Below are 24,057 nucleotides of genomic sequence, written 5' to 3' on the forward strand. Positions count from 1 at the left end.
CAGCTAAGAGCTGCTGACAGCTCAGTTCTGAAAAGGGTTAAAATTGTAGCTTTTTCCTAAACAGGAAAGGGAGGGTGAGTGAACTGAAGATTAGGCTGCGTCCGTACTGTATGCAGCCATAACTCTGAAAAGATCTTTTTTTCTTCATTCTGCCTTTCCAAAAGCAAGGTGCAGGTGTTATTTGGTGTTTTACAAGAAAATATAGTAATTACTTATACTGTGAAAGTATGAATATAGCCATGTATAGTACAATACAATAATAACAATAACAATATGTACAACATACACATATAGCAATGGTCAAAAAGACAATTCAATCAACTGATTCAACTGCCTGAACAGAAGTCCTGCTGGTGCTGCCTGGTGGAGCAGAAATTAAAGCAGGGTACTTCTATTCTAGGCAGAAAATCAGCTTCCCTACTTAAGACATGCAACCCAGTTTTGGACAGGCTGGAGGTCAGGGGGGAGCGGGGAAAAAGTGTGTGGTGGGTGAGTAAAGCAGTAATACTTATGCTTATCATTTCAATACATAGCAATGAAACTTGCTTTTGGCTTTCAAACAGGATGGGTCAGTCAGGGCCATAAAAGATGGCACTTTGATCTCTGATAGTCAGAGGCCAACGTGCCCTTTGAATGTTCAGATAAATCTTGGCTAAACGAAGCTCCGATGGTGCCAGTCACCTTGACGTGGCTTCCAGGAACGCGCATGGCAGCCGGTGTCGCCTGTCACTCGGAAACACCCCTTGGTACAAGGATCATGGCTCATTTTAGCTCTCAAGTGACTGCTGCTGCCCCAGGTAATGATTGTGTCCTTTCTCTTTTATTATTATACAAAGAGCTCAAGCAAAGGACTGGAGAAGGGTAGTGGGGAGCTTTTAGCTGCGCCAAGAGTGAAGACCCACTGAGGAAGTGTGGGGGCCCCTAAAGACGCAGCAACTAATTTCTTGGGACAAATTCTAAGAAAATAAAGGAAGGGAGCAAGGTCACAAGCTCATAACAAGGAGGCTGCAAGGACGCTCACTGCCCTGGGAGCTGGGAGGAATCCCGGGCATTTTGGTCTTCCCCGATGGGGAGCCAGGGACCCAGGGAGTCCACCCCTTCTAGTCCCTCCCATGGTGCACCCTGGACTTGTACACACCCGGCTTCTCTAAATAGTTTCTAACATGTTTTCCTGCCACTGTAGGCTGCTCATCTATGGGGCAAGATGCTATCTCCCATCTACTCTCTTTTATTTTTAATTTTTTGACTGTGACCCAAGAAGCGCTTAAATGAAATTAACTGAAGCACATGCCAAGTCCATGCTGCACGTAGGGGGCGGGCCCTGCGTCTCCCGGGGCAACCCCAGCACAAGGAGCCACCCGGCACACTTGGCGCATGCGCGGGGGGAGGCGCAGGCGGGCGGGGAAGGACCCCGCCCGCGAGAGGGGCGGGGCCGGGCGCAGCACCCGAGGCCGGGCGGAAGAAGCCGGGACGCGCCCTCCTTCCGCCGGCTGCTTCCGCCCGGTCTGGCCGCCGGTGCGCCGTGGGCTCGCGGGGGGATGCTGGGCGCTGCCGAGCCGCCGCCGGGGGAAGGTGCGTGCGCGGCCGCGGGCTTGGGGGGGCGGGGTCAGAGCGGCCGTTGGTGCCGGGCCGCGCGTCACGTGTCCGCCCCTGGGCTGTCGCTCCGCCTCCTGCTTCCTGGACCAGCGCCCCGCCCGGTCTGCTGCTCTGCTTCCTGCTCCCTGCCAGAGCTTTCTGCTCCCTAGCGCAGCTACTGCTCTGTTGTGTGCTTCCTGCCCGGGGCGTCCTGTCTGATCTACTACTCTGCTTTCTGCTCCTTACTACAGCTAGTGCTTTGGTTTCTGCTTGGTCTGTTGCTCCACTTCCTGCTCTCTTCTCTAATTCCCTAGCTCATCTGTGCCTTCTCTTCTCTGCCTGATGTGCTGCTCTGCTTTGTGCTCCCTGCCTGTTCTACTTGCTTCTTCCTGACCGTGTGCTCCTTACCGGAGCTATTGCTCTGCTTTCTGCTCCCTGCCTTGTGCTGTGAGATCTGCTGCTCTGCTTTCTGCTCTCTGCCCTGTGCTCCTTGCGAGACTTGCTGCTGTGTCTTCTGCTTCCTGCCCCTTCTGCTGCGACTCTGGCCCGGGGATGAAACTTGCCAAGCAGACTAAAATGATGGGGATGCTTTAAGGTACTTATTTGGTTTGCTCCTGGTAGCGTTCGTGTTAAACCCATAAAGCATCGGATGAGGCAGATCTTCATCCAGCAGCAAAAGTTGTTTGCCTTTGTAAAGTGAAGGCTGGATGTATGTCAGGCAACTGAGACATTAACCGCCCCCCAGGGTGCAAGGGGGCTGCTCTGACTTCAAGTGGGGCTCTGATTGGATCAAGGAGGCCCAGACCTTGGTCTGGGCTTAAATTAGTACCTTGTTCATCTCTTACAGCTTCTAATTTCTGACGATGAAAAGGTCCTGTGTGAGTTCAAATACTACCCGAGAATGGTGGTAACTTCAATAATGAATTAGCATAGCTTTCTTACAGAGCTTTGTTAGGATGGTAGGAGCTGTTCATAAGTTCATTCAACTTGATGAACTATAACACTAAAGATCTTTACAGTGGGAATATAAAGTAAAGCCAGTACAGTGACCGAACATTACGCAGGGTTGCACATATTATTACCCAACTAAAGGCTTGTCAGTAATAGAGCTCATGGATCCTTTTTTCTCAGCCTTCTCCTAAGATGAATTATAGCCTTCCTGTCTAGCAGGTTTCTTCCCATTTGGTTTCATAAATATGGGTGTATCTTGATTCTGGAAGCATTCTGCATTGTACTTGCCTTACCTTAGGGGCAGGTTTGTAAGGTGTAGGTTAGCATGCTTGTTTATCCATACTTTATAGGAGTTTACCATATTATGTGCACGGCCTGGGACTGAAAAGACAAAAAAGTATTCAGTTGCCTGACCTGAATTTAATCAGTTGTGGTTCTGATGGCACAGTTTTAATTTGAAGTTTGTATATTGCATGGGAATCATCAAAATGAAGTGTCAGCATAAAGAGTAAAGATGTAGGTTAGTGCCTGGGTCTAGACCAGGAGGAAGTAGAACAAATAGTGAGAGACAGGGAAAACTGAAATGGAGAAGGGAAGGGAAGAAGGTGGTGCGGATGTGGGTCATATACTGCAGCACTTCTCAGTATTCATTGTCAGCAGGGGATTTTCCTGAGTTGGAAGCAAATGGTTTGGCTGCAGAAGAATAATTGCTGAAGAAAGGCAAGGTTGAGACATGACACAAGAATAATGTTTAAGCAAAATGGTTGTTCTCTCTTTAGCATCTGCTGCTGTTGCTTCTCTTTGCAACCACCTCCCTCTTTTCTGTCACTTGTCTTTTGCATTCTGATCTTCTCTGTATTCATTGATTGTTACTTCATTTGTATATCATCTCCTTAAAGCAAAAGTCTTTGCTAGAAACTTTCATTGTTAATCCAGCACAGAAAAAGCATTACCAAAACACAGGTGCTGCCTGGAAGTGTAACCATCCTATCATGGTGACTGCGTCATTTGGACCTAGGATGAAGAGACTTTAGGTGTGTAAGCTGGGGACTGAGCTTGGATAGTCAGAGCCTTGCAAGGGACTTCCAGCAGGAGGAGGACCCAGTGTTTGTTGTCAAGATACTGATGCCTAAAAGTCTCTTCAGTGTGTCCCTGGCATAGAGGGAGCATGGGCCAGATTCTGTTCCACTGCGTGTTGGGAGTTCAGGTGCCTAACGTGATTCTGTTTCACCCTGTTTGAGTCCCTGAAAGTGAACAACCATTCACACCATCATCTGACCCTTAAGACTAATCACAAAAAAAGCAAGGAGGAGGAGGACCTACCTGCTTCCAGTAATAACAGCCTTCTCAGGTATTCAGGCAGAGTGGAATAGGATCAGATTTAGGTGCATAAGGGCCTTGTTACATTCCTGGAGCTCTTAATACTTGACTGTCTCCAGGTTAACACCTGAAACTAGTTTTAAGTATTGCTGAAGTATGTCACAGAGTTGCACCATTCCAGGGCAGAATTGTTTCTGATGGGGCTCACTGCTCTCACCCAACTCCCCCACTGAGTCTGGCCCAAAGTGCAGCAGTGGTGGTGAGGGCAGCTGGACAGGCAGGTTAACCCTTTCCTGCCTGCCTGCCTGCTCCCCTGGGACAGACAACGCAGGCAGCCACAAGTGGGATTAGGAGAGAACCGAGAGAGCCCCAGAGAGCAGGGGCGGGGGCAGGGGGGAAGCCCAGAAAGGGAGGGAGGGGACTTCTTACCTTTCAGCGCTCCCGGCCTCTGCTGTTATATAGTCATTACTCCAAACTCAGGTTAAATTCATAGATTGTTAGAACTAGAAGGGACCTCGCAGATCATTGGGTCCAGACTCCCCTGCTGGCACTCGCACTGATCAACATTTGTACAGCTCGGCGTAAAGTGTCCTGAGTCTGGTTTGGTGGCTGGAACAGGTTCTGGCCTATGGTTCCTCAAATGCTGTTATGTGGGAGTGGAGAGGCTGTGCACCAAGACGTTTTAAAGGCTCCTCAGAGTTCTGGTCAACCCTTTTAGCATCGATGCCCTGAGAGAGAGATGCTAAAAACTTCCTGCTCCTGTCTGCTTGCTCAGCTCCAGTCTCCCTTTGTACCTCTTTTGTGGATCATCTGCGTACAGGCCACTTCCTTTAGGTCTTATTACATCCACTCCATTCCTATCAAGCATCTCCCTCTCTGTTTTCATCATTACCTTATGATTTTTTTGTATCGTAGTAATACAATACAAATGGAGCTCTCATCTCCAACCCGTTTGTGTTAACCATGTTGCTTCTTTACAGCTCCCACTTTCCCAGCATGCCTGTTTCCCCTGCTTTTTGTCACGGATTTTCCCTGTGTTGTGTGCAGTGCTTCCAGCGGTGATACTCAAGTATTCCCTTTTCCTCCCTGTCCTCCCCTACACGTTTAGCTTTCAATATTTGGATCAGTGGTTCTCAGACTCCAAAAATGTCAGCTCTTAGCTTTCACTCCTTTCTTGGCTACAGAAAAATAATACAGCAGTTCTTGTGCTGGGAAGAACTCGGGCCACAGCAGCTGAGAAATGGTTTTTACACTATGGATTCCTTTTTGAAATTCCTGGGTTTAATCCTCTGTAGGTGTTTTCACACCTAATATTGAGCGGCATTCTTAAAAAGATCTGATGGCACCCTGGCTGAGAATTGCTGATTTAAATTGAGCAATTCTGATATGTATGGAGGCTGGGAAGGAAATAGGATGGACTCGGTAAATGGAAGGAATATACCAGCTGGTGGTTTGAGGTCAAATGTGGCTACGTGGATCCTGGGTGGCAGAAGGGAGTTATTAAAGTAGAGTGGGTGTGTTGCTGAAAGCGGGTTTGACATATCCCACAGACAAAATGAGTTGTACATAATTCATCATAATTTTCAGCATATGCTTGTTCTTTTCTGACCTACTTCGTCTTGTTTTGATTGTAGTAAGATGGTGCCAGTATTAGCCCTTTTGACCCAAATCATTATCCAGAATAATTTAGGATCCTTTAGAGATTGTTCCAGGTGGAAAAAGAAATTGGGAGTGGAAGCGGGTATTTCTTTGTTTCAGTCTCAAGTATTTACACAACATGTAAAGAGCCTTTCCCCCCCCCCCAATCACAGCAGGAATCAAACAACAAGCAGCAAGAGACTTTGCACTCACTCACAGTTTCAGTTACAAGCTCTGTTCCTGTCCTGATTTCAATACAAAGCTTTGTTTTAGCTGTTTCCAGGGGTTTAAACTGTTCCCAGTTCTTATTATAAGTATGCCTTTGCTTTCCGTGAGGTTTAATCAAACCTAGAACAATACCTTTCATTCCCCTCCTTCTCCTTCCCTTCAGCAGCCTGCGACTGGGTTTGACAGTCAGCTGATTGTCAGCCCTGGCTTCACTGTTAACTTTATGGCTGGTTTTTATGGTGCCTTAAAAATGTTTTCCATTATGTATGGAACATTTTATCGTTCTTATTCCAGTTAATGGCACCTTAAACAGGATGCAGGTACACATTTATACCATGATTAACATATTAATATGTAAGATAACATGAACAAGGGGCCACAGACTACCCATTTTGTTTGAGTGGAGAACTCAGTCATTCTCTAGCCTTAGTTTCTATACCTATATTCCCAATTTTGTGGAACAGCCATGTTGAAATCCTGTCTCCTTGGTGCCTTTTCAGATGCATGTAACTCATCTGGGAAGAATTTGTTACTTAGAACTTAATCAACATGATATCAGAATCATTGCTATTTCATAACTAGACTAAAATGGAAATGGTGGGCCTGATCTTCATAGAAGTTGGGTCAGAAGGGACCTTGTAGATCTTCAAATCCGACCCCCCGCCTGGGCAGGAGAAAAACTGGGCTCAACTGACTCCAGCCAGGTAGGCATCAAGCGTCCTCTTAAAGACCCCCAGGGTGGGAGCCAGCACCACTTCCCTTGGAAGTTGGTTCCAGCTCCTGGCCGCCCTGACTGTGAAGTAGTTCTTGCGGATGTCTAATCTAAACCTACTCTCTAATAACTTGTGGCGGTTATTCCTTGTTATGCCAGGGGGCGCTAGGGGAAACAAGGTCTCCCCCAAACCCTACTGGTCCCCCCCAGTGAGTTTATAGATGGTCACCAGGTCCCCCCTCAGCCTTTTCTTGTGAAGGCTGAGCAGGTTCAAGTCCCGCGATCTCTCATTGTAGGGTCTGCCCTGTTGTCCCCGGATCATGCAGGTGGCCTCCTCTGGACCCTCTCAATGTTGTCCACATCCCTCCTGAAATAGGTCGCCCAGAACTGGACCCAACACTCCAGCTGCAGCCTGATCAGTGTTGCTTGGAGGGGGAGGATCACGTCCTTGGCCCTACTTGAGATGCACCTGTGGATGCATGACAAGGTCCAGCTAGCCCTGCCAACCGTGACCTCGTATTGTCAGCCCACGTTCATCTTGGAGTCAGTAATGACTTCAAGATCCCTTTCTGCCTCCATGCTCTCAAGAAGGGAGTTTCTCATTCTATAAGTGTGCTGCTGGTTTCTACTGCCTAAGTGCAGCACCCTGCACTTGCCAGTATTGAAACACATCCTGTTTTTGCTAGCCCACCCCTGTAACCTATCCAGGTCTTGCTGCAGTCTTTCCCTCCCTACCAGCGTGCTCACCTCACCCCACCCCAAATTTTGGTATCATCAGCAAATTTAAGCAGGTTGCTTTTCACCCCGTCATCCAAATCACTGATAAAGAAATTGAACAGCGTTGGCCCAAGGACCGAGCCCTGGGGAACTCCACTGCCCACTTCCCCCCAGGTCGAATATGACCCGTCCACCACCACCCTCTGAGTACGACCCTTCAGCCAATCTGCCATCTGTCTGACTGTGTAGGCATCAATGCCACCACAGTCGCCTAGTTTTTTAATGAGGATGGGGTGGGAGAAGGTGTCAAAGGCCTTGCTGAAGTCCAGAAAGACTACGTCCACAGTGACACCTGCATCCAAGGCTTTTGTGACCTGATCATAAAAGGCAATCAGGTTGGTCTGACAGGACCTGCACCTAATGAAACCGTGCTGGTTGCCCTTGAGCATCATCCCTGAAGCCAGCCCATTGCAGATGTGCTCCTTGATGATCTTCTCAAAGAGTTTTCCTAGGATTGAGGTTAAGACTGATGGGCCTATAGTTGCTTGGGTCTTCCCTTCTCCCTTTTTTAAAGATGGGGACCATGTTGGCTATCTTCCAATCATCTGGCACCTGGCCCGAGCACCACGAGTGCTCGTAAAGTCTTGCCAAGGGCCCTGCAATAACCCCTGCTAGCCCCCTCAACACCCTGGGGTGGAGAGCATCTGGACCCGCTGATTTGAACACGTCCGGCCCCTCCAGAAGCTCTCTAACGTGGTTCTCCCCAGCCTGAGGTCTGGAGGCATTCCCCTCGAGTCTGTCTTGCATCACGGTGGGGAAGTCCCGGTCCCTACACAAGAAAATGGAGGTGAAGAATTGGTTAAAGAGGTCTGCTTTCTCCTCTGGCGCAACCACCAGATTGTCCAGAGTATCTTGCAGGGGGCCCATGTTTCCTGGTGCTTTCTTCATCCTCCCTATATAATTGAAAAAGGACTTTTTATTATCTTTGATCTGGGATGCTAGTCCTAGCTCTATGTCTGCCTTAGCTTTCCTGACAGCCCCCCTACAGGCCCGAGCAATCTTTGCTATGTTCTCTTAGAAGACTTAGCTCTCTCTTTGGTCTTGGCTCGTCTTGATCTGGAGGTCCAGCTGGGCGTCTGTAAATTGGTCCATTGCAGTTTTGTCGTGGTGTGTGTTCCTTAGACATAGTGACCCTTATTTGAGCTGGAGTAGCTGTCCTGGGCCTCTGGATTACAAATGGTTTAGAAAACTGTTATAAATGTTCAGTTTTGCCTAAATTCTCTGGTTGGTTCAGTGCACCTGATTTTCACTGTGGTCTGGGCTCCTTTTGATTTCCTTCTGAGCTGACAGTTTAGCTCCTTAAACCCTTACTACAGCTCATCTTCCTTATCAAGTTTCAAGTTGACCATAAGTTTTCTGGTTTCTCCTTGTTCCTGGAAAACTTTGTGGCCTATTTTATTCAAACTGCGGATCACCTCATCAATCCAAGTGTGCTCAGATCAGAGTAGATTTCTCCTACAAATATTTTAATCTTTTGACTACAGGTCATTTTTCAGGCTTCTCTTTGTGAGAAACCTCCAGACTATGCTATAATTCCTTTGCAAAGCCTCTAGCTCTTGCTGTTTATAGATCATTCTACTATCTTGGCTATGTTCAGTATCAGTGAGCATCTTCCTTTATCTGTTACACATGAAATACTCACTGGAGATCCTCTATGCCTGAATGGCATCACAAGTGCAGTTTAAGCCAGTGGTTCTCAGTGGGGATCTTCTCTAACTTGTGAATTGAGCATCACTTCATTTAAAAAACGAATTTATTGAAGTGTTTAGTGTCAAAGAGGCTTAATGCGATCCATACATTATTTGTAGTGAAAACTTTGCAATTTCTTCTTAATTCATAATTCTCTAAGCGTTTACTTTAGGTTAAGCCTTGCATCCAAGTGATTGTGGGGCAAAAGGGATGGGAGTTTAGAAGACTCCTGAACATTTCCTATTGGAGTCTTAGGTGGATCCATTTAAGTGGATTCTTAGTGTCTAGCTTTCTTTTTTTCAGTTGTCCTTTGGAGGCACTTAACTCTGTCCATTTATTCTATATGAAACATAGGCACGCAACTTTCCACTTAGGAGTTAGGAGTTGCAGCACCTAACATGTAGGTACCTAAGTCTCTTATTAGATCTAGCCCTAAGTGATGATGTAAGGATCGCTTGCATGTAATGATATTAAAAAAAAAAACAAGGTCAGGATTATGAATTGCCAAGTCTTAGTTTGAAAAATGCACCTGCTACCGTTTGATAAATGATTCATTTGGCAAATGCTCAAGGCTATCTCATAGTTTATCGTGATGACATTTTAATTCATAACTAGCTAGCAGATGTACTTGCACACTTTTTGCCTAACATTATGATGCTTAGGAAGGTATAGAAGGGGAGGGGAAAAATGGGTCCTACCAACACATGTGACATCCAGTTGGACGTTAGCAGTGTCTAAATATGTTGCTTGTCATGAACATGATGAATGGAAGGGGACAAGCAACAGTCTCTGAGTTAAAGATGTCACTCGAATGTGTTTTGTGTGGCTTTTTTTCCTTCTGTATATCTGTAATACTATGTAATAACTTAAATAATGTATTTAGACTATGATTTCAGAAAACATTGATATTCAGTTTTAAATTGAAAGAATGAAAGATGCACATATACAATTTGCTGAAGTCTTTATAGCTCTAGATAACAGACATTTTCTTCAATCTTATAAATATTCTGGGACAACTTAAAGCGGTGAGAACACAAGGATTGAGAGACATTAGCATTCAGTGGCTAAGGCATGGCTAAGGCAAACCCTTTTGGGCTTGAGGTCCCCTTCCATAACTCTTGTGAATTGAGTGATGCCCAATTACAAAAACTAATTTAAAAAGTGTGGTGCTTGCCCCCTTGCAGAGGGGCCTCGCAGTGAGAGTGGGGGACTGTCCAGGCAGAGACAAGTCTGAGCCTGTGTTTAAGTGCTTAATTTATCTGCTCATCTCTTAACACCTCTCATCTCCTCACACTTCGTGGCACCCTTCAAAAAGGTCTGGTGGCATGTAGGCGTGTACCTACGTGCATCGCTCGTATTTATTGCGTTGAAAATGTAGTATGCAATTAAGTGTCCTGTTAAAGCAGAGGAACAGGAGTATCCTACTTCATTGGAAATATTTTGTTTTCATTATTGGACTGAGTATGCACATTGTGAATATGTAATGCTGGGGTTTTTGCCTTTGTCAAGTCCCCTTCCCAGGATGAGGACAAGATTTTATGCAAGAAGCCTAGTAGGGGGAATGATTTGGCCTGATACACCCACATATACTTCTGTCAAGCCCTAGAACATATGCCACCCAACATCCTGAGTTAGTGGATGTAAAGTATCACCTACTGAATCAGACCTCTGTTAAATTCACCAAAGGAAATAGGAACTATGTTTCTTCAGTTAATTATGCTTTAATGATGGAGTGCATAATGTAAGGGTGCTGATTATACATTGATACTGACTGTTCAGTTGTAACAATATCTTTATTCTGTTTAGCAGCAAGCATGAGAGCGGTCTCCGAAGACCAGATTCCTCTGCATGAAGAATTCATATACTGTTGTGGAGCTGCTACTCAGGTCCTGAAGTGTGGGCCCTGGAGAGACCTCTTGAATGGTGAAAGTACAGATCTCCCCAGGCTCTTATTTCTGATTATTCCTGGTAAGTTTTTTTTTTAAAAAAGACTACACTTTAATTAGAGGAATGCTGGTAAGTTATATTTAAACATGAAAAAAATTACTTGGTAAATTGCACAGGGAATTTGGGTACTATACTTGCCTCTACTTCAAAATCCCTCTACTTAGTTTTGTGTATTAATTGCACAATCGTACTTTTTTCTAGTTTCCAAATACTGGCACTGTCTCTGTTACAAATGGTGCTGTGTGCAGCTATATTTGAAAATGTTTGACTGCATTTTATTATTTCCTTTCAGCATGAGGTTTATGTTGCATCTGCCCAAGGATTGTCTTGTCTAATTCTCCTGACTGCTTCTCTTCCTTGGGGTTTTTTTTTTTTTTTGTAACCATAACATTGACTTGTCAGCCTTGCATGTGTTCCAGTCAAATGGTTAGAAGAGGGGAAGAACTTGTCAGTAAATCTTTAAAATAAAATATTCTTACTTTAGGGATAATGGTTTAAAAATTCTAGATTTTATTTTTAATCATATTTAGTATGGCTTGTATTTTCAAATTTTAGGGACAGCTGAAGTTAATGAGACTTTTGCAGTTGGCATTAGTGGAGGCAGGATTCGACTTAGAGTGATCAAATGTAGCATATCAGTTTAAGTATCCAAGTGAATTCAGTAGTGACTGATTATTTGGAAACAGTTCTGATGTTTCTGACTTGCTTAACTTGGCAAAGTTTATATTTAAGAGAGAATACTAATTGTAGGGAATTGCACAGTACTGAAATAAAAGACCCTCCTGTTATCAAGTTTGCAAGCTTATTATGTGTTTGACTTCGAAGTAGTTTTTTTTTTTTAACTAAACTTTAGTACCATGAAAACATGCTAAAAGCAAGTTAAAAAAAGCCTTGTTGTTTTATGGTTTGCATGAAAACAGCTTCTTTATGTTTGCATCTGTTGCACGAGTAAAATGATTGAACAGGTAAGCTTCTCATTACCTCCCAGGTTCAGGTACCTAATTGTGATTGTTCTGGAGTATAATTGGTTAGAAATTTATTAATGTATAATAAAATAGTCAACCCTTGCTACAAGCCTGAGAGTTTACCAGTAAATAGGAAGTCATTGGTGAGTCTGGAGATAATTGAAGAGGCCAATTTGTGATCCACATATTCAGCTGAAGACATGGCAAACTGTTCTGGGAGAAAGGACTAGATCCTGGTGATGTCAGGTCACAACTCTTTCGCTTTGTCTCACCTGTCCACCTCCATAGCAAGAGGCATCTTGCTCATTATGATCGATGCCTTATCGTACATCATGGTGCCAGTGGGGATGTTTCAGTGATTGAGGGCAATCGGAAGTGATGGCTTGTCTTGCGATCAGGCTCCAGAAGCACTCTACACTTGTGCCCTTACAGAAGAGCATGGCTTCAGAGTGCTTTAAAAGTGCCCAGTTGCAGGACGCTCTGAACCCTTAGTAAAGGGAACTCCAATCCACCCACCCGACCCTTCAGCACAGGCTGGGCAAACCCCAGACCAAACTCCCTCTCCTTCCCCCCCCCCATCCTGAAGACAGTATCAAAACTGCAGGGGAACAGCAAATGTCTGCAGGTCTGGGCAATTGCTGTAATTCATGTAATTCATGGTGCTTCCTGAAAAATGCCATGAGTTGCAGCAGGGAGTGCATATCCATCAGCACCCCATGTGTCTCAGGTCTTGGTGTTTAATATTATATTTCTTTCAGACTGGTCTATAAGAAATCTCTTATTTTGCCCACTTACGTAACCGTAAGTGAGTTGGGAGTATAGGATTTGATTTGGGAGCTGATTTGTCAAGCATCCTCAGGACATGTCCTGTTCAACAAAGCTTGTGCTATATAAACATGGTTCCAATGCTTGTAGTGTTTGCCTGAGCCAGAATGCTTGTGCATTCATTCTCCTGGCCTTCTGAATGATATGGAGCATCTTCAGAAGACATCACTAGTGATATTTCAAGGCTTTCAGGTGTTTCCCATGCCATCCGAGTTTTACACCTGTACAATAGGTTAGAAATAACTACGACCAAACAAGAATTTTGTTTAAGTCATGATTTCATAATTATCAAAGGCACCTTTTGGATGTCTCCCAAATTGTAGCACTAGCAGATTTTATCCAGTGTTGACTATAATTATCTATGTTTACTTCTTGGAAGATGTGGCTACCCAAAGAAGGGAAATGCTCAACATTCTCTGAGGACTGCCCTCTAATTGTAATATGCAGAGGAACAGCTGGCTGGTTTGGTGTGGGTTGGTAAAGTATCTTGGTTTTTATGAGATTGATGTTGAGTCCAAGTATTTAATGTACTTCACAGAAGCAGTTAAAAGCAACTTGGAGCTCTTCAGCTGAGTGGACACATATGACACAATTGTCAGTGTGTTGAAGGTCAGTAGCGGAAGAGTTGGTTATTTTGGACTCGGAACATAAATAGTTGATGTTAAACAGATTCCTGTCTATGTGATGCTGGATGCTGACTCCAGATGGAAGCCTATCAGCAATGAGATACAGAATAGCGGTGATACAGCTGGAAAAGAGTGTTGGTACAATTGCACATTTTTTGCTTGACTCCAGTTCTATTAGTGAAGAGTCCATTTCCAAGCCATTGCTTTGGCCAGTTGCTGTCATGTTGTTATGAAGCAATCTGATGTTAACACATTTTGATGGACATCCAGATCTCATCAGGATCTTTCATTGGGCAAAGGCTGTAGTCAGGTCAGGGAAAGACATGTAAAGATCTCAGTGTTGTTTGTTGCTGGACAGCTGCAGAAGAAATGCCACAAAGATCGTGTGTGTTGAATCTGAGTGGTCTGAAACCACATTGGGACTTTGGGTGGAATCTTTTCAGTGAGGAAGATGAGTCTACTGAGGAGAATACAGGTGAGGGCAGGAGTGTGGTACCATGGTAATTTCTGTGGTCTTATCTGTCTATGGTTACGATTCCAGCAGCTCTCAAGTCACTGTGAATCTGTTTGTGTTTCCAGATTCTCGGTAACTACACACCATAATTATGACAGCTTTTATCCACTGTGCTCTCATCTCAGCTGGTATTCCGTCATGAGCACGTGCTTTGTTGTTCTTCATTTGCTTAACAGGCCTTTTTGGTAAGTTCGCAGATCTTTCAAGAGCTGCACAACTGGGATTCTGAAGTTGAAGAAAATACCAGTGAAGCCATTTCACAACACCCCATTAACGGGTGAAAGTACAAATCGCCTGTTAATGGGGTGGTGTGGAATGGCTTCAGTGGGTTTGTGGTCAACATAAGAATCTTGGTTCCAGACTTCTTGAAAGTGCGCCTTCCACCGGTGACGATAGCGGAGCTGTCCTTGAAGAGCGGTGTTCCATCCTGGGACCTCAGAGGGATGGTTCCTTACGTGCTTGGCCCATATATAGCTTTTGTTCTGCTGGAGAAAATGACACATGTTGTGGCTGTTAGGAAACCTTTGAATCTCTTTCACTTTGTCTTCCCACCACTTGTTCTTTCATGCTCATATTTTTCTCTTGGTCTTGGTTTTTAATGTGGTGTAAAATGCTTTGCTTCTGTTGGAAGCTGATGCCATTTGTCCTGGCTTTGAAGTCTCCTTTTCCTGTCAATGAGAGCTTGACTTTCTCTGCCACTGTCATTGAACCAGTCCTGGTGTTTCTTTATGGAGAAGCTTAGCTCTTTGCATACCTCCATGGATATCCTTCTTGGTGGATATGCATGATGTCCCAGTGATCAAGTGTGTCCAGATCATCAAGGACATTGGAGAGTTTTTCACTAAGGCACTGCTGCAGATGGTCTTTTTCTTTCTTTTCTTTTTTTCTAAAGTAAGGTCTTCTAGGCACCCTGCAAAAAAAGAACCTAATGTTTGTACTATACTGTCTTCTCTTACGCCTAGAAGTAACATCCAACTTAAGTAACTATTTCTCCTGTTTGCTGTAGATGTGTTCCTGAGCATGGACCTGCCTTCAGGTAAAAGGAGAAAAAATAGCATGTAAGACAATGGAATGGCAGTCCACATAGATCAGAACAGACCAGTTTAGCTGGAACTCTGCAAACATTGCATTTACTAAATGCACACTCAGAAACAGATGCAAATGAAACATTCATAACATCCTTTCTGTTCATGCAGTCTGGAAGCCTTTACTAACAGCTGATTGACATTTTTGCTGTTATTTTCAGCCTTGAGCATACATGTTGGAATTCCCTGACTCTGAAAACAGATTTTAGAAAATAAATGGACTCTTAAATAAAGTATTGGATCAAGGGATAATGAATGGTAGGGGGGAGAGGGGGTGCATTTCTGGCAGGCATTGACATAGCTGGAGATGCTGAGGGCCCTTGGCTTTCTCCCAGACCCATATCCTAGCCGATTGTTAACTGCTAGGAGCCAGGAGGTCAGTATTGCTACTATAAATAACACAAATGGGATGGGAGGGGGTAATGACAGACAGAGATCCCTTTTATGTGCTAAAAATGTAAAAGTTAAATGCACTTTATCATGGATAGAGAGGTTGTACAAGAAATCAGTCACAGACTGGATTGTGTAAAGTACGGTCTCAGAGGGACTATGATTTTGTATCCAATTATGTGAACTATCTTTTATAACTCCTTAGTAGGGAGAGTTAGCTGTGTTACTCTGAAGTCAGGCAGAAGGCAGGGTAGAGATGTATCTTACAGAGTAACTAAATCAGAGATGTATAAGCCTTCAGAGCATCTGATGAAATGAGCTTGGCTCACAAAAGTTGTTGAATCTTTTGATTTAGGTGCTCCATAAGGTGAATCTCTATGCTGTCTCTCAATGGGTTAACTGCCTTGTATATGCTTATTGACCTAGTCCAACCTTCTTGGCAAGTGTACCACAAATTAGCTCTAATCCAATGCCACTCATCCCCTTCCTCTGACTGGTCTGCTGCTCGGTTTTCTGCTCCCTGCCCTATCTGCTGCTGTGCAGCCTGTCTCTTCGCTGTGTGCTATGCTGGGAGACTGCCCATGTCACTTGTGGTATATGTGCCACAAGTTGGCCACCCCTGACCTATTCAGCTGCCTTCAGCTTTCCCAGCAGTGTCTCCTCCCCCTATCCTTTGTCTTTTAAATTCCATTTTCTGTAGGACCCCTGCTTTCTGCAAATCCGTCCTTAGCATCTGAAATAGACTGTCACTTGAGAAAAATTATCCCTGTCTGAATCTGTTAGTTGCAAAAGTGCCTCGCTGCCCAGCCTTCTGACTAGGGTTATAGTAACTAGGATATGATGTCTATCAACATGAATCGTAGTGTTTTTTGAACTGAGATGTAAATATTGACTGAGACAAAGCAGATGTTAGTGTTTTCTTCAAGGGATGATGAATATTGATGGTTGGTGAAACCAGGCCATGCATTTGAAGGATGCCTTCAAAAAAGATTACATTAAAAGAATGTTAAATTTGGAAAGTCAGGTACTCAGAAATTAGGAAATGATCGAATTAAGATTTCTCATGCAACCTTAGTTTGGTTCCCTTGTAGGTGCCGTGTGATACAGACTTAATGATATAATAGCATACTGGGGTTTTTTTCCTAAATTTGGTCCATCCCTCCTTAACACTTTCTTGCTTCTCTCTGCCTTCCCTTTATCTTAATACTCCTGCCCCAGTCCCGCCTTATCAGCTTCTGCTCCTCACCTCTGTCCGCACAGGCTCTTCTTTGCTGTCTCCTGTCTTGCCTCTCTGCGTTCAGGTCAGGGTGTTGGCTCCGTGTTGTCTGGGCAGCGGCAGGGGAAACATTGAGTCCATTTTACCTTTCCCTTAATATGGCTTAAAAATCATGATATTTAAAAAAAAGAAAAAACAGTTTTTAATCCTTCAAGGTTCATATTTTCAGGTTTGCCCCTGCAACTGTGAAAACTGGAAATGTATCTCACTTTAAAAAAGAGAAGGAAACCTCTCCCTAGTTTTGTCTTTGGGTTGGAGTTTTTCTTTAAAACCTAAAAAATATTGTGGATCACCTGCAAACTGGCCGTGCTGCTCAAATAATAACCAGAAATATCTGGAAATCTTTGTGTTATGACCCTACTACGACTTAAATGTAACAATTTTCACTTCGAGATTCAGCGTGAACAGGCTGGCATTGTCTGACCAAAGTGCTGGCATTTCGGTTGAAGGTGCTAATAGTGGAGTTGAGTGAATTATTCTGACTCGGAGGTGCCTTGTAGACATCCTATTAATTGTGTGAGTAACTCAGGTGTTGCATGTTAGATGCAAACATGCAACACATTAAAGCAATTTATCGCTATTAAAAAGAGCAAACCTATTTCAAAGAAGCTACTGTTTGAATATAGAGCTTCACTGTGGTGGGTAAGCATGCCTTAATTTTGATATCTGGCACGCTGGCATTTAGGCTAGGGACAGAAGTAACACACAAAATAGTTTCAGTTACCCAAAATGAGTTTAAACCTGTAACAAAGTGTGCATAAACTGCTTTCAAAATGGCCAAAACTGGTGTAAGATAAACCTGGTTGGATGTAGTATCACACTTAACTGATTTAGGTCAAACCGGTTTGTGGAACTCCTGCCCCAGATCCCTAACTGATTCAAGTTAACTCACAGTCCCCCAACATCCCAGAAAGCTTTGCAGCCCTGGGCTATGCTGTCTGCTCTAGCAGAGCAGGGGTAGTCCCTCCTCCAAGTATCACAGAGCTAAAGCGCTAAAGCTTCTGCTCCTATCCAGCACTTGTCACCCCAGCGGGATGAGGGGGGCCAAGAGAATAGACCCCCCCCCCCAAACTCCCATCTGTACAGGGCAAGGAGAAGTAAAGTGCCAGCACTGGGGGCTTTTTGCCCCCACAGCAGCCAGGTGAGCAGGGTTGCCATCAGTTCAGCCCCACAGTATTGGGCGGGGGGGGCAGAACCACTCTGGCCAGGCCCCAGTGTACCAGGCAGACAGCTGGGACCAGGAGAAAAGTCCCCACCTGGGGATTTTTTGCTTCCCTGTAGCCCAGCTCTCTAGACTGGCATCGACTTAGCCCTGCTCCCTCCCTAGTCCAACATCTCCAATAGGGGAGGTGAGGTTGGGTGGGGGGGATGCACTGGTTCCCTGTGGCCAGGGTCTGTCCAGCATGGGGTGGCAGGGTAGGGAAGCCCCCACCCCAGGATTCTCATTCCCCTGCTGCCCAGCTCACTGGGGTGGGATCAGCTCAGCACCAACCCCTTTCCAGCCCCTGCCTGGGAGAGGCTCAGGGCAGGTGGACAAATTCATTTGCCAAGCTGGATACTGGTCCCTCCCACAGCCGGGGTATATCCTCACAGGATGAGCTGATCCCTGCCTGGCTTGCCGGACTGCGGGATTACAGAAAACCCCTGATGGGGGCTTTCTAGCCCCATGCCAGGCAGACCCCAGTTGGCAGTGCCAGGCCAGATTGGTGTGTTCCCCTCCCTGCCACCCTGCCTCTTATGTGGGGGGTCTGGGGAGGGGACAGGGCTGAGCTGATCCCAGCCCAGTGAGCCGGACTGCAGGGGAACAAGAAGCCCCCAGTGGGAGCTTCACCTCCCTCCACATCGGGAGTGTGTTTGCCCCCTGGCCCCTGCAGCTCATAGGCCTGACGAGCTGGGTTGCAGGGAAGTGAAAACCACCCAGTGGGGTCTTTCCCCCATGCTGGGCAGACTATCTCCCAGATAGTGCTAAGGGACTGTTAAAGCACAATTAACCCTTAAGTGGAATGTGGAATATGAACACAGACAACTCAGGGTCCTGAAATCAAAGTCTAACTTTATTAGTACAAGTATTATCTTAGCAGTTTCTATATTCAGAGAGAGAAAAACATTCAGTACATTAATCTCAGCAAATCTCAGATGTTACTTTGCTCAACAGAAAAGATGGCCACCCAGTTCCTGGAAGAAAAGGTTACATCGTGGGCTGGGACAGTCCAGACAGGTGTTGAAGGCTGGATTTATGACAGTGATGACTACTAGCCTTCTTGCTTCCCCCTTTTACGCTTTTCTTCAACTTCAGTTCTTCGATGACTCTTTGCTTTTGGGTTGGTGTCTCTGCAGTCAGCATACTGTCCATCTTTTATCCTGTAAACATATTTCTTTGTTCAACAGACCCATCAAAAGCACACCTCTTAATTTGGCCTTTTCCCAGTGTCTTACTTTGGGCATTGTCCATTGGTCTTCCTTATCACTTTATCATAAACATATCCAATCATTTCATCCCTTTGATTCATCTGGTTAATGCCAAGTTCAGTTAACTTCAGCTGGTAACAAGGCCATTGCTATGTTTTTTATGTTAGAAAAACTCACAGTGAGAAAAAAGAAAAGCTATAATGAGCACTATGAGCTCTACAAAAACAACTCGAGGCCAGCTAATGAAAAATAAAAAGTTAATAAGGTTATAGAAAATGTAAACAATGATTAGAGAAGGCTAAATACAGACAATACTATAATTCAGCACTCTATAAACAGGTGCAACTTTAAAACATAAAACATGGCAAGTTACCCGAGCAATCCCTGCCTTGATGGCTAGGTTCACCTATGCCGTTATTGCATGGAAGTCAGTCTGGTAATGAAACTCTGCCGCTGCCGCTCAATGGATTGCAACCAGCAGCAGAGCTCTTCATGCAGTGAGTGATCACTTCACTCCCAGGCTTGCCTGACATCCTGCTTATTGAAAGAGCTTGTCATAGTATAGTTCTTACTGCCACTAAGCTTAATAGCATTCTAGCCTAAAATATAGCCATTTCATTTTCCAGCACAATAAAATTATGAATATAAGTAATACTATTTGCACAAAAAGGAAAACAACAGTAGGATGTAACATTAGATTAAAAATATCCTGTAACAGTTGGACTCCATCCAATTAAAGTTTCCCACCAAGAATGATGTCTAGCATTCCAGACTTTGTCTATATTGTCAGTACTACTTTTTTTGTTATGGTTTATCTGAACCATGGTTTCTTGATTGTATTTAATAGATTGCAGTACAGTGTATAGATCAGGGTGAGACACAACTTCCTGCAAAAGTGGAAAATCCAATCCCAGCTGCACTGGGGTTTTATCCTGATATAGCCATGGTTTTAGCTTGGATAGATTGAACAGTCCATGGGGGCACAAAATGCATACAATTACAACCACTTACCATGATAACGTTCCACAAACACAGCTAATGCATAACAACGCTGAGCTCAATTGTTCTCTGTACCAAGCAAACTTCTTGATGCTTTAGCAGTGATCCACATCCTTTTAATCTGCCATGGCTACCCAGGTAACACTACACCAGTGCTGAGCCAAATTTAGCTTTGATTTTAACCATCTTTTAAACACAGAGGTCCCAGGTTCAGGGAAGCATCAAATCTACAGGTTCTTATTTCCTTTAAAACAATGGGAGCCACTTCTCACTCCCAGACTGCCAACATGCCTTTGTGTCCTGGGCCTGAGGGCTTTCCCTTTTCAGTCCCACCAGTATGCGGATAGGCAGGATCAGGTAGGGGGTACGCCCAGGTCTGGGACAGAAGCACAGCCACAGCTTCCCTGTCCCCATTGCTTCACCAGGCACTTTAAAGGGCATGTGGGTAGCCCTGGGACCAAGGAGCTGCTTCCCAGTCCCAGGTTGTTTGCCCCACAGAAATCACTTTCTACGTACTACAAAACCAATGCAGAAGGCAAGTTTATACTTCAACTAGAGGTCAGGCTGTTAGGAAAGCAGCTGTTCTCCCTCCCTCGCTCCCTCTTTCTTGGTTCAGTACAGGCTAAGTACAGAGGTTCAAAAAGCTCAAGGCAGAATCAGTTAAATTTTTGCAGGTTTTTCTAAGCTATGTAGTTTGAACCGATAAATTGAACTGACGTTCAGTGTTTGGGTGGTCCAGACAGGCAGAACCAGCCAGGAGCTTGGGGGTGCTCATATGTACCACTCCCCACGGCCATCTGCCTAAGGCTGCTAAACCAAGCCCAGTAGCAGCCCAGGCTTGGTCAGCTGCTGGTCTCACGTCACCCCTGTGCTGTCAGTCGCAGTGGAGAGCCGGCAGAAAATCTTTCCTTAGCCCCCATCTCAGAGCAGAATGGGGAGGGGGAATCATGCTACCCGGCCGTGGTTTCCCAGCTGGACAGCCTGGCTAGCAGGGCACCACTTAACTCAGCCCCAGCCCCATGCCTGCGAGAGGGGGTGGGGCTATTAGGGTAGCTTGTCATGTTTTTTGCTTTAAAGTTGCACCTGTTTATAGAGTGGTGAATTATAGTGTTGTTTCTATTTAGCCATTGTTTAAGTCTTGTATAGTCTTCTTAACTTTTTATTATTTTTTATAAGCTGGTCTTGAGTTAGTTATTTTTGTAGAGCTTGTAGTGCTCATTATATCTTTACTTTCTTATCCTTGTGATTTTTAGGACACTGAGTTGTCTGTGTTTGTATTTCACATTGCATTTAAGAGTTAATTGTGCTTTAATGATCTCTTAGCACTGTCTGGAAGACACTGGTGCTAACAGGGAGAACCCACATATCCAGTCAGGCACTAGCTCCCCTCCCAGCTAGGGGGAAAGACCCCACTGGGTGGTTTTTGCTTCCCCTGCAGCCCAGCTAGTCAGGCTAGGATCAGCTCAACCCTGCCCCCTTCCCAGCCCTGCCTGTGAGAGGCAGGGGCTGGGGGGCAAACGGGCCAGCCATGCACCGGCTCCCCCAGCTGGGGTATGCCCATTGTGGAGGGAAATGAAGCCCCCACTGGGGGCTTTTTGTTTCCCTGCAGTCTGACTTGGTGGGCTGGAAAACACAGGGCGTGTTTCTGAAATAGAGGGAGAGAGTTTCATTATGGAATTAAAAAGGACAGTTACCTTTTGTACAATGACAATACCCACTATATGGCTGGATGAAAAGGAGGAGCAGGCAAGTTTGTTCTTTCAGTGGGTGAAAAGGAAAGAGCTTGACCCATGGAAGCTTTGGGCTTTTCATGGAGTGGATGGACTAAAAGATGCATGTAAGGCATACATGGTGTATGCTACTGGTGGTAAGCCCTGACCAGGGGAACATAAAAGAAAAGCAGCAGCCAGGTGGGCTCTATGTATGGCTGCTGAGGGAGCACAGGATGTAGCAATGCAGTCCCAAGAGGAGGTACAGGCTTTGAGAGACCAGGTTAGGGATCTGGAAGAACAGATTAAGCAGTTAAAAAATCATCACTGTCAAATGATTGCAGAGGCTTTATAGGCAGCTGTTATACAGAAGGCAACAGCACAAAAGAGATGAATTAAGGAATATACTCAGGTCTCTCTTTATGCAAGGGTTGCATTCCCAAAAAACCTCCCATAAAGCGAATTCACATAAAGCGAATCCATTATTACATGAAATTAACAGGAATACGTACCAGCCTCACTACTGCCTACATGACAAATTCAAACAGTTATTGCACAATACAATGCAAGCAGCAGCATGTGCAGTGGGTGTGCTCGCTCTGTACTGCCTTAGCAACACCTTCTCCACATGGCCCCACTGTTCCCTGCCACAGGTGCCTCTGCAGCCTGGCAGGCCTGATCTGGTGCAACAGGGAGCTCGTAGCCTCTCTGCACAGCCCTGCTGTTCCCAACCGCACCAGGTCATACCTGCCAGGCTGGAGAGGCACCCAGGGCAGGGAAGCAGGGCAGCAGGGAATGGCATTTGATCATTCTACACTGCCCTGGGGATGCGCTTCCTGTGCCTGTTGCACTTTGAGGGGCATGGCCCTGTGCCACGAGAGGCATGTGGCCAGAGCAGCGGGGTTTGGGGTGCTGGGACCAGGCAGGGAGAGGAGCCTAGCCAGGCCCAGGGCCCACTGTGCCTGTGCGTCCACCCTTAGAAGTGTGCACGACAGTGGAGAGCTGGCCCTCCCCCTCCTGCAACTCCATCCTGCTCCCTGCTGGGGCCCTGCAGCTGCACGCTGTGGCCCTGGGCCCTAAGCACCCCCGGGCTGGACAGCAGCCCCAGCCCGGCCTAGCTCTCTCCCTACAAGGGACACAATCCCCCGCTCTCCCCACCCGACTTACCTGCTGGAGCTGCCTTCAAGGCTCTTTGGGGCCACGTGCATGTACTGTCTCGCCGCCGCCTTCTGCTTCTACCCAGCTCCCTGCAGGCTGGAGCTCTGCCAGCCTGCAGGGAGCTCATTGCTGGCTGACTTCGCCTAGGATCGGATGTTGCACAAAGCGAGTTGTGGTATAAATAAGGTCGTTCTATATAAGCAAATTTGCACAAAATGAATGTGCATAAAGAGAGACCCGAGTGTGAATGTAAGACATTGGAGAGTGAACTTTGGCAATTTTAAAGATAATCTTGCTGAAGCACAGGCAGGAATATGAACAGTTATACGGGATGCTAAGGAGCAGAATGGGTCAAAGGTAAACCCCCAGCGTTGTCGAGAGGCAATTTATAGCTTTCAGGGTCAGCTGCAGGAGAAGCAGGGGTTAGGAGTGGCCGTCACAGGTGGTTTGAGGCAGCCTGGTAACTGGGATGAAAACATTTGGTTGGATCGAGATTCCCTGGACCCTGGTGGAGGTAGGTGCTACCTGAAGATGCTAAAGCTTTGAGACAGGGTTGCATGATGTGAAGGAAAAGATGGAACAGTGTCCTATGGCTCCCGTAGTGACACAGCAGATTAAAAAGGTGGAATAAGCTCCAGCTGCAGGCGGAGCAGGAGATGATAATGCACCAGGTCAGCAGCAGCGCAGGGTAGAACAGACTGTCACCAATTGCTCCTTTAGCACCAGAACAGGTGAGAGCACCAGCTATGAACTTAGGTCTGTTAAACCAGGATACAGCAATTCAGTGGCTTGCAGAGTGTTTGGATCAGACAGGATTGATTGTTTCGGATTGCCGAACTGCAGCCCAAGCTAGTTGTAATTCAGAGATCTGGTCAGTGAGTAAAGTGGCTTTGGGTGATAGAAATAACTCATACAGGTGGGAAATAACTCATACAGGTGGGCTACAAGGATTTTGACTTCACTTTTAGGTGCTTGGATAGTGTTCCAGTTATACTTTATGAAAGTGCAGAAACCCATAGAAGGTCCTGAATTGTGTATGCAGAGGAAGCAGTTGTTAGGGTGTGCATCAGGTTTGATTCCTCAGCTGGCAAATGGAGATTATAAAACTTTGATTTGGGATTCAAGACCACCCTAATAGAGGAGTTGGTTGCACTGGAGAAAAGTCACATCAGAACCTGTTGATGATGCTATGCAGTGGCCCAAGTTGAGAACTTGCATTTGAAAGGCAGGAATAATATACCAGAGGAATGGTCCTAAAAAGAAG

The 24,057-nt window shown here is 45.6% G+C and overlaps 1 protein-coding gene across 3 annotated transcripts in view; it reads left to right on the forward strand.

Moving 5' to 3' along the window:
* The first annotated feature begins 1,451 nt into the window (after window positions 1-1,451).
* Window positions 1,452-24,057, forward strand: part of LDAH (lipid droplet associated hydrolase) — a 214,319-nt gene continuing 191,713 nt past the window's right edge. The window contains exons 1-2 of one of the 3 annotated variants that reach the window (XM_019537343.1): window positions 1,452-1,572; window positions 10,697-10,858. In XM_019537343.1, coding sequence (XP_019392888.1) covers window positions 1,539-1,572; window positions 10,697-10,858 — 196 coding nt within the window. In that variant the 5' untranslated portion in view covers window positions 1,452-1,538. The remainder of the gene's footprint in view (window positions 1,573-10,696; window positions 10,859-24,057) is intronic. The other 2 variants (XM_019537340.1, XM_019537341.1) reach the window with 2 other exon arrangements.

This window comes from Crocodylus porosus, unplaced genomic scaffold (assembly GCF_001723895.1).
Source record: "Crocodylus porosus isolate Cpor-Errol unplaced genomic scaffold, CroPor_comp1, whole genome shotgun sequence".
Classification (NCBI taxonomy): domain Eukaryota; kingdom Metazoa; phylum Chordata; order Crocodylia; family Crocodylidae; genus Crocodylus; species Crocodylus porosus.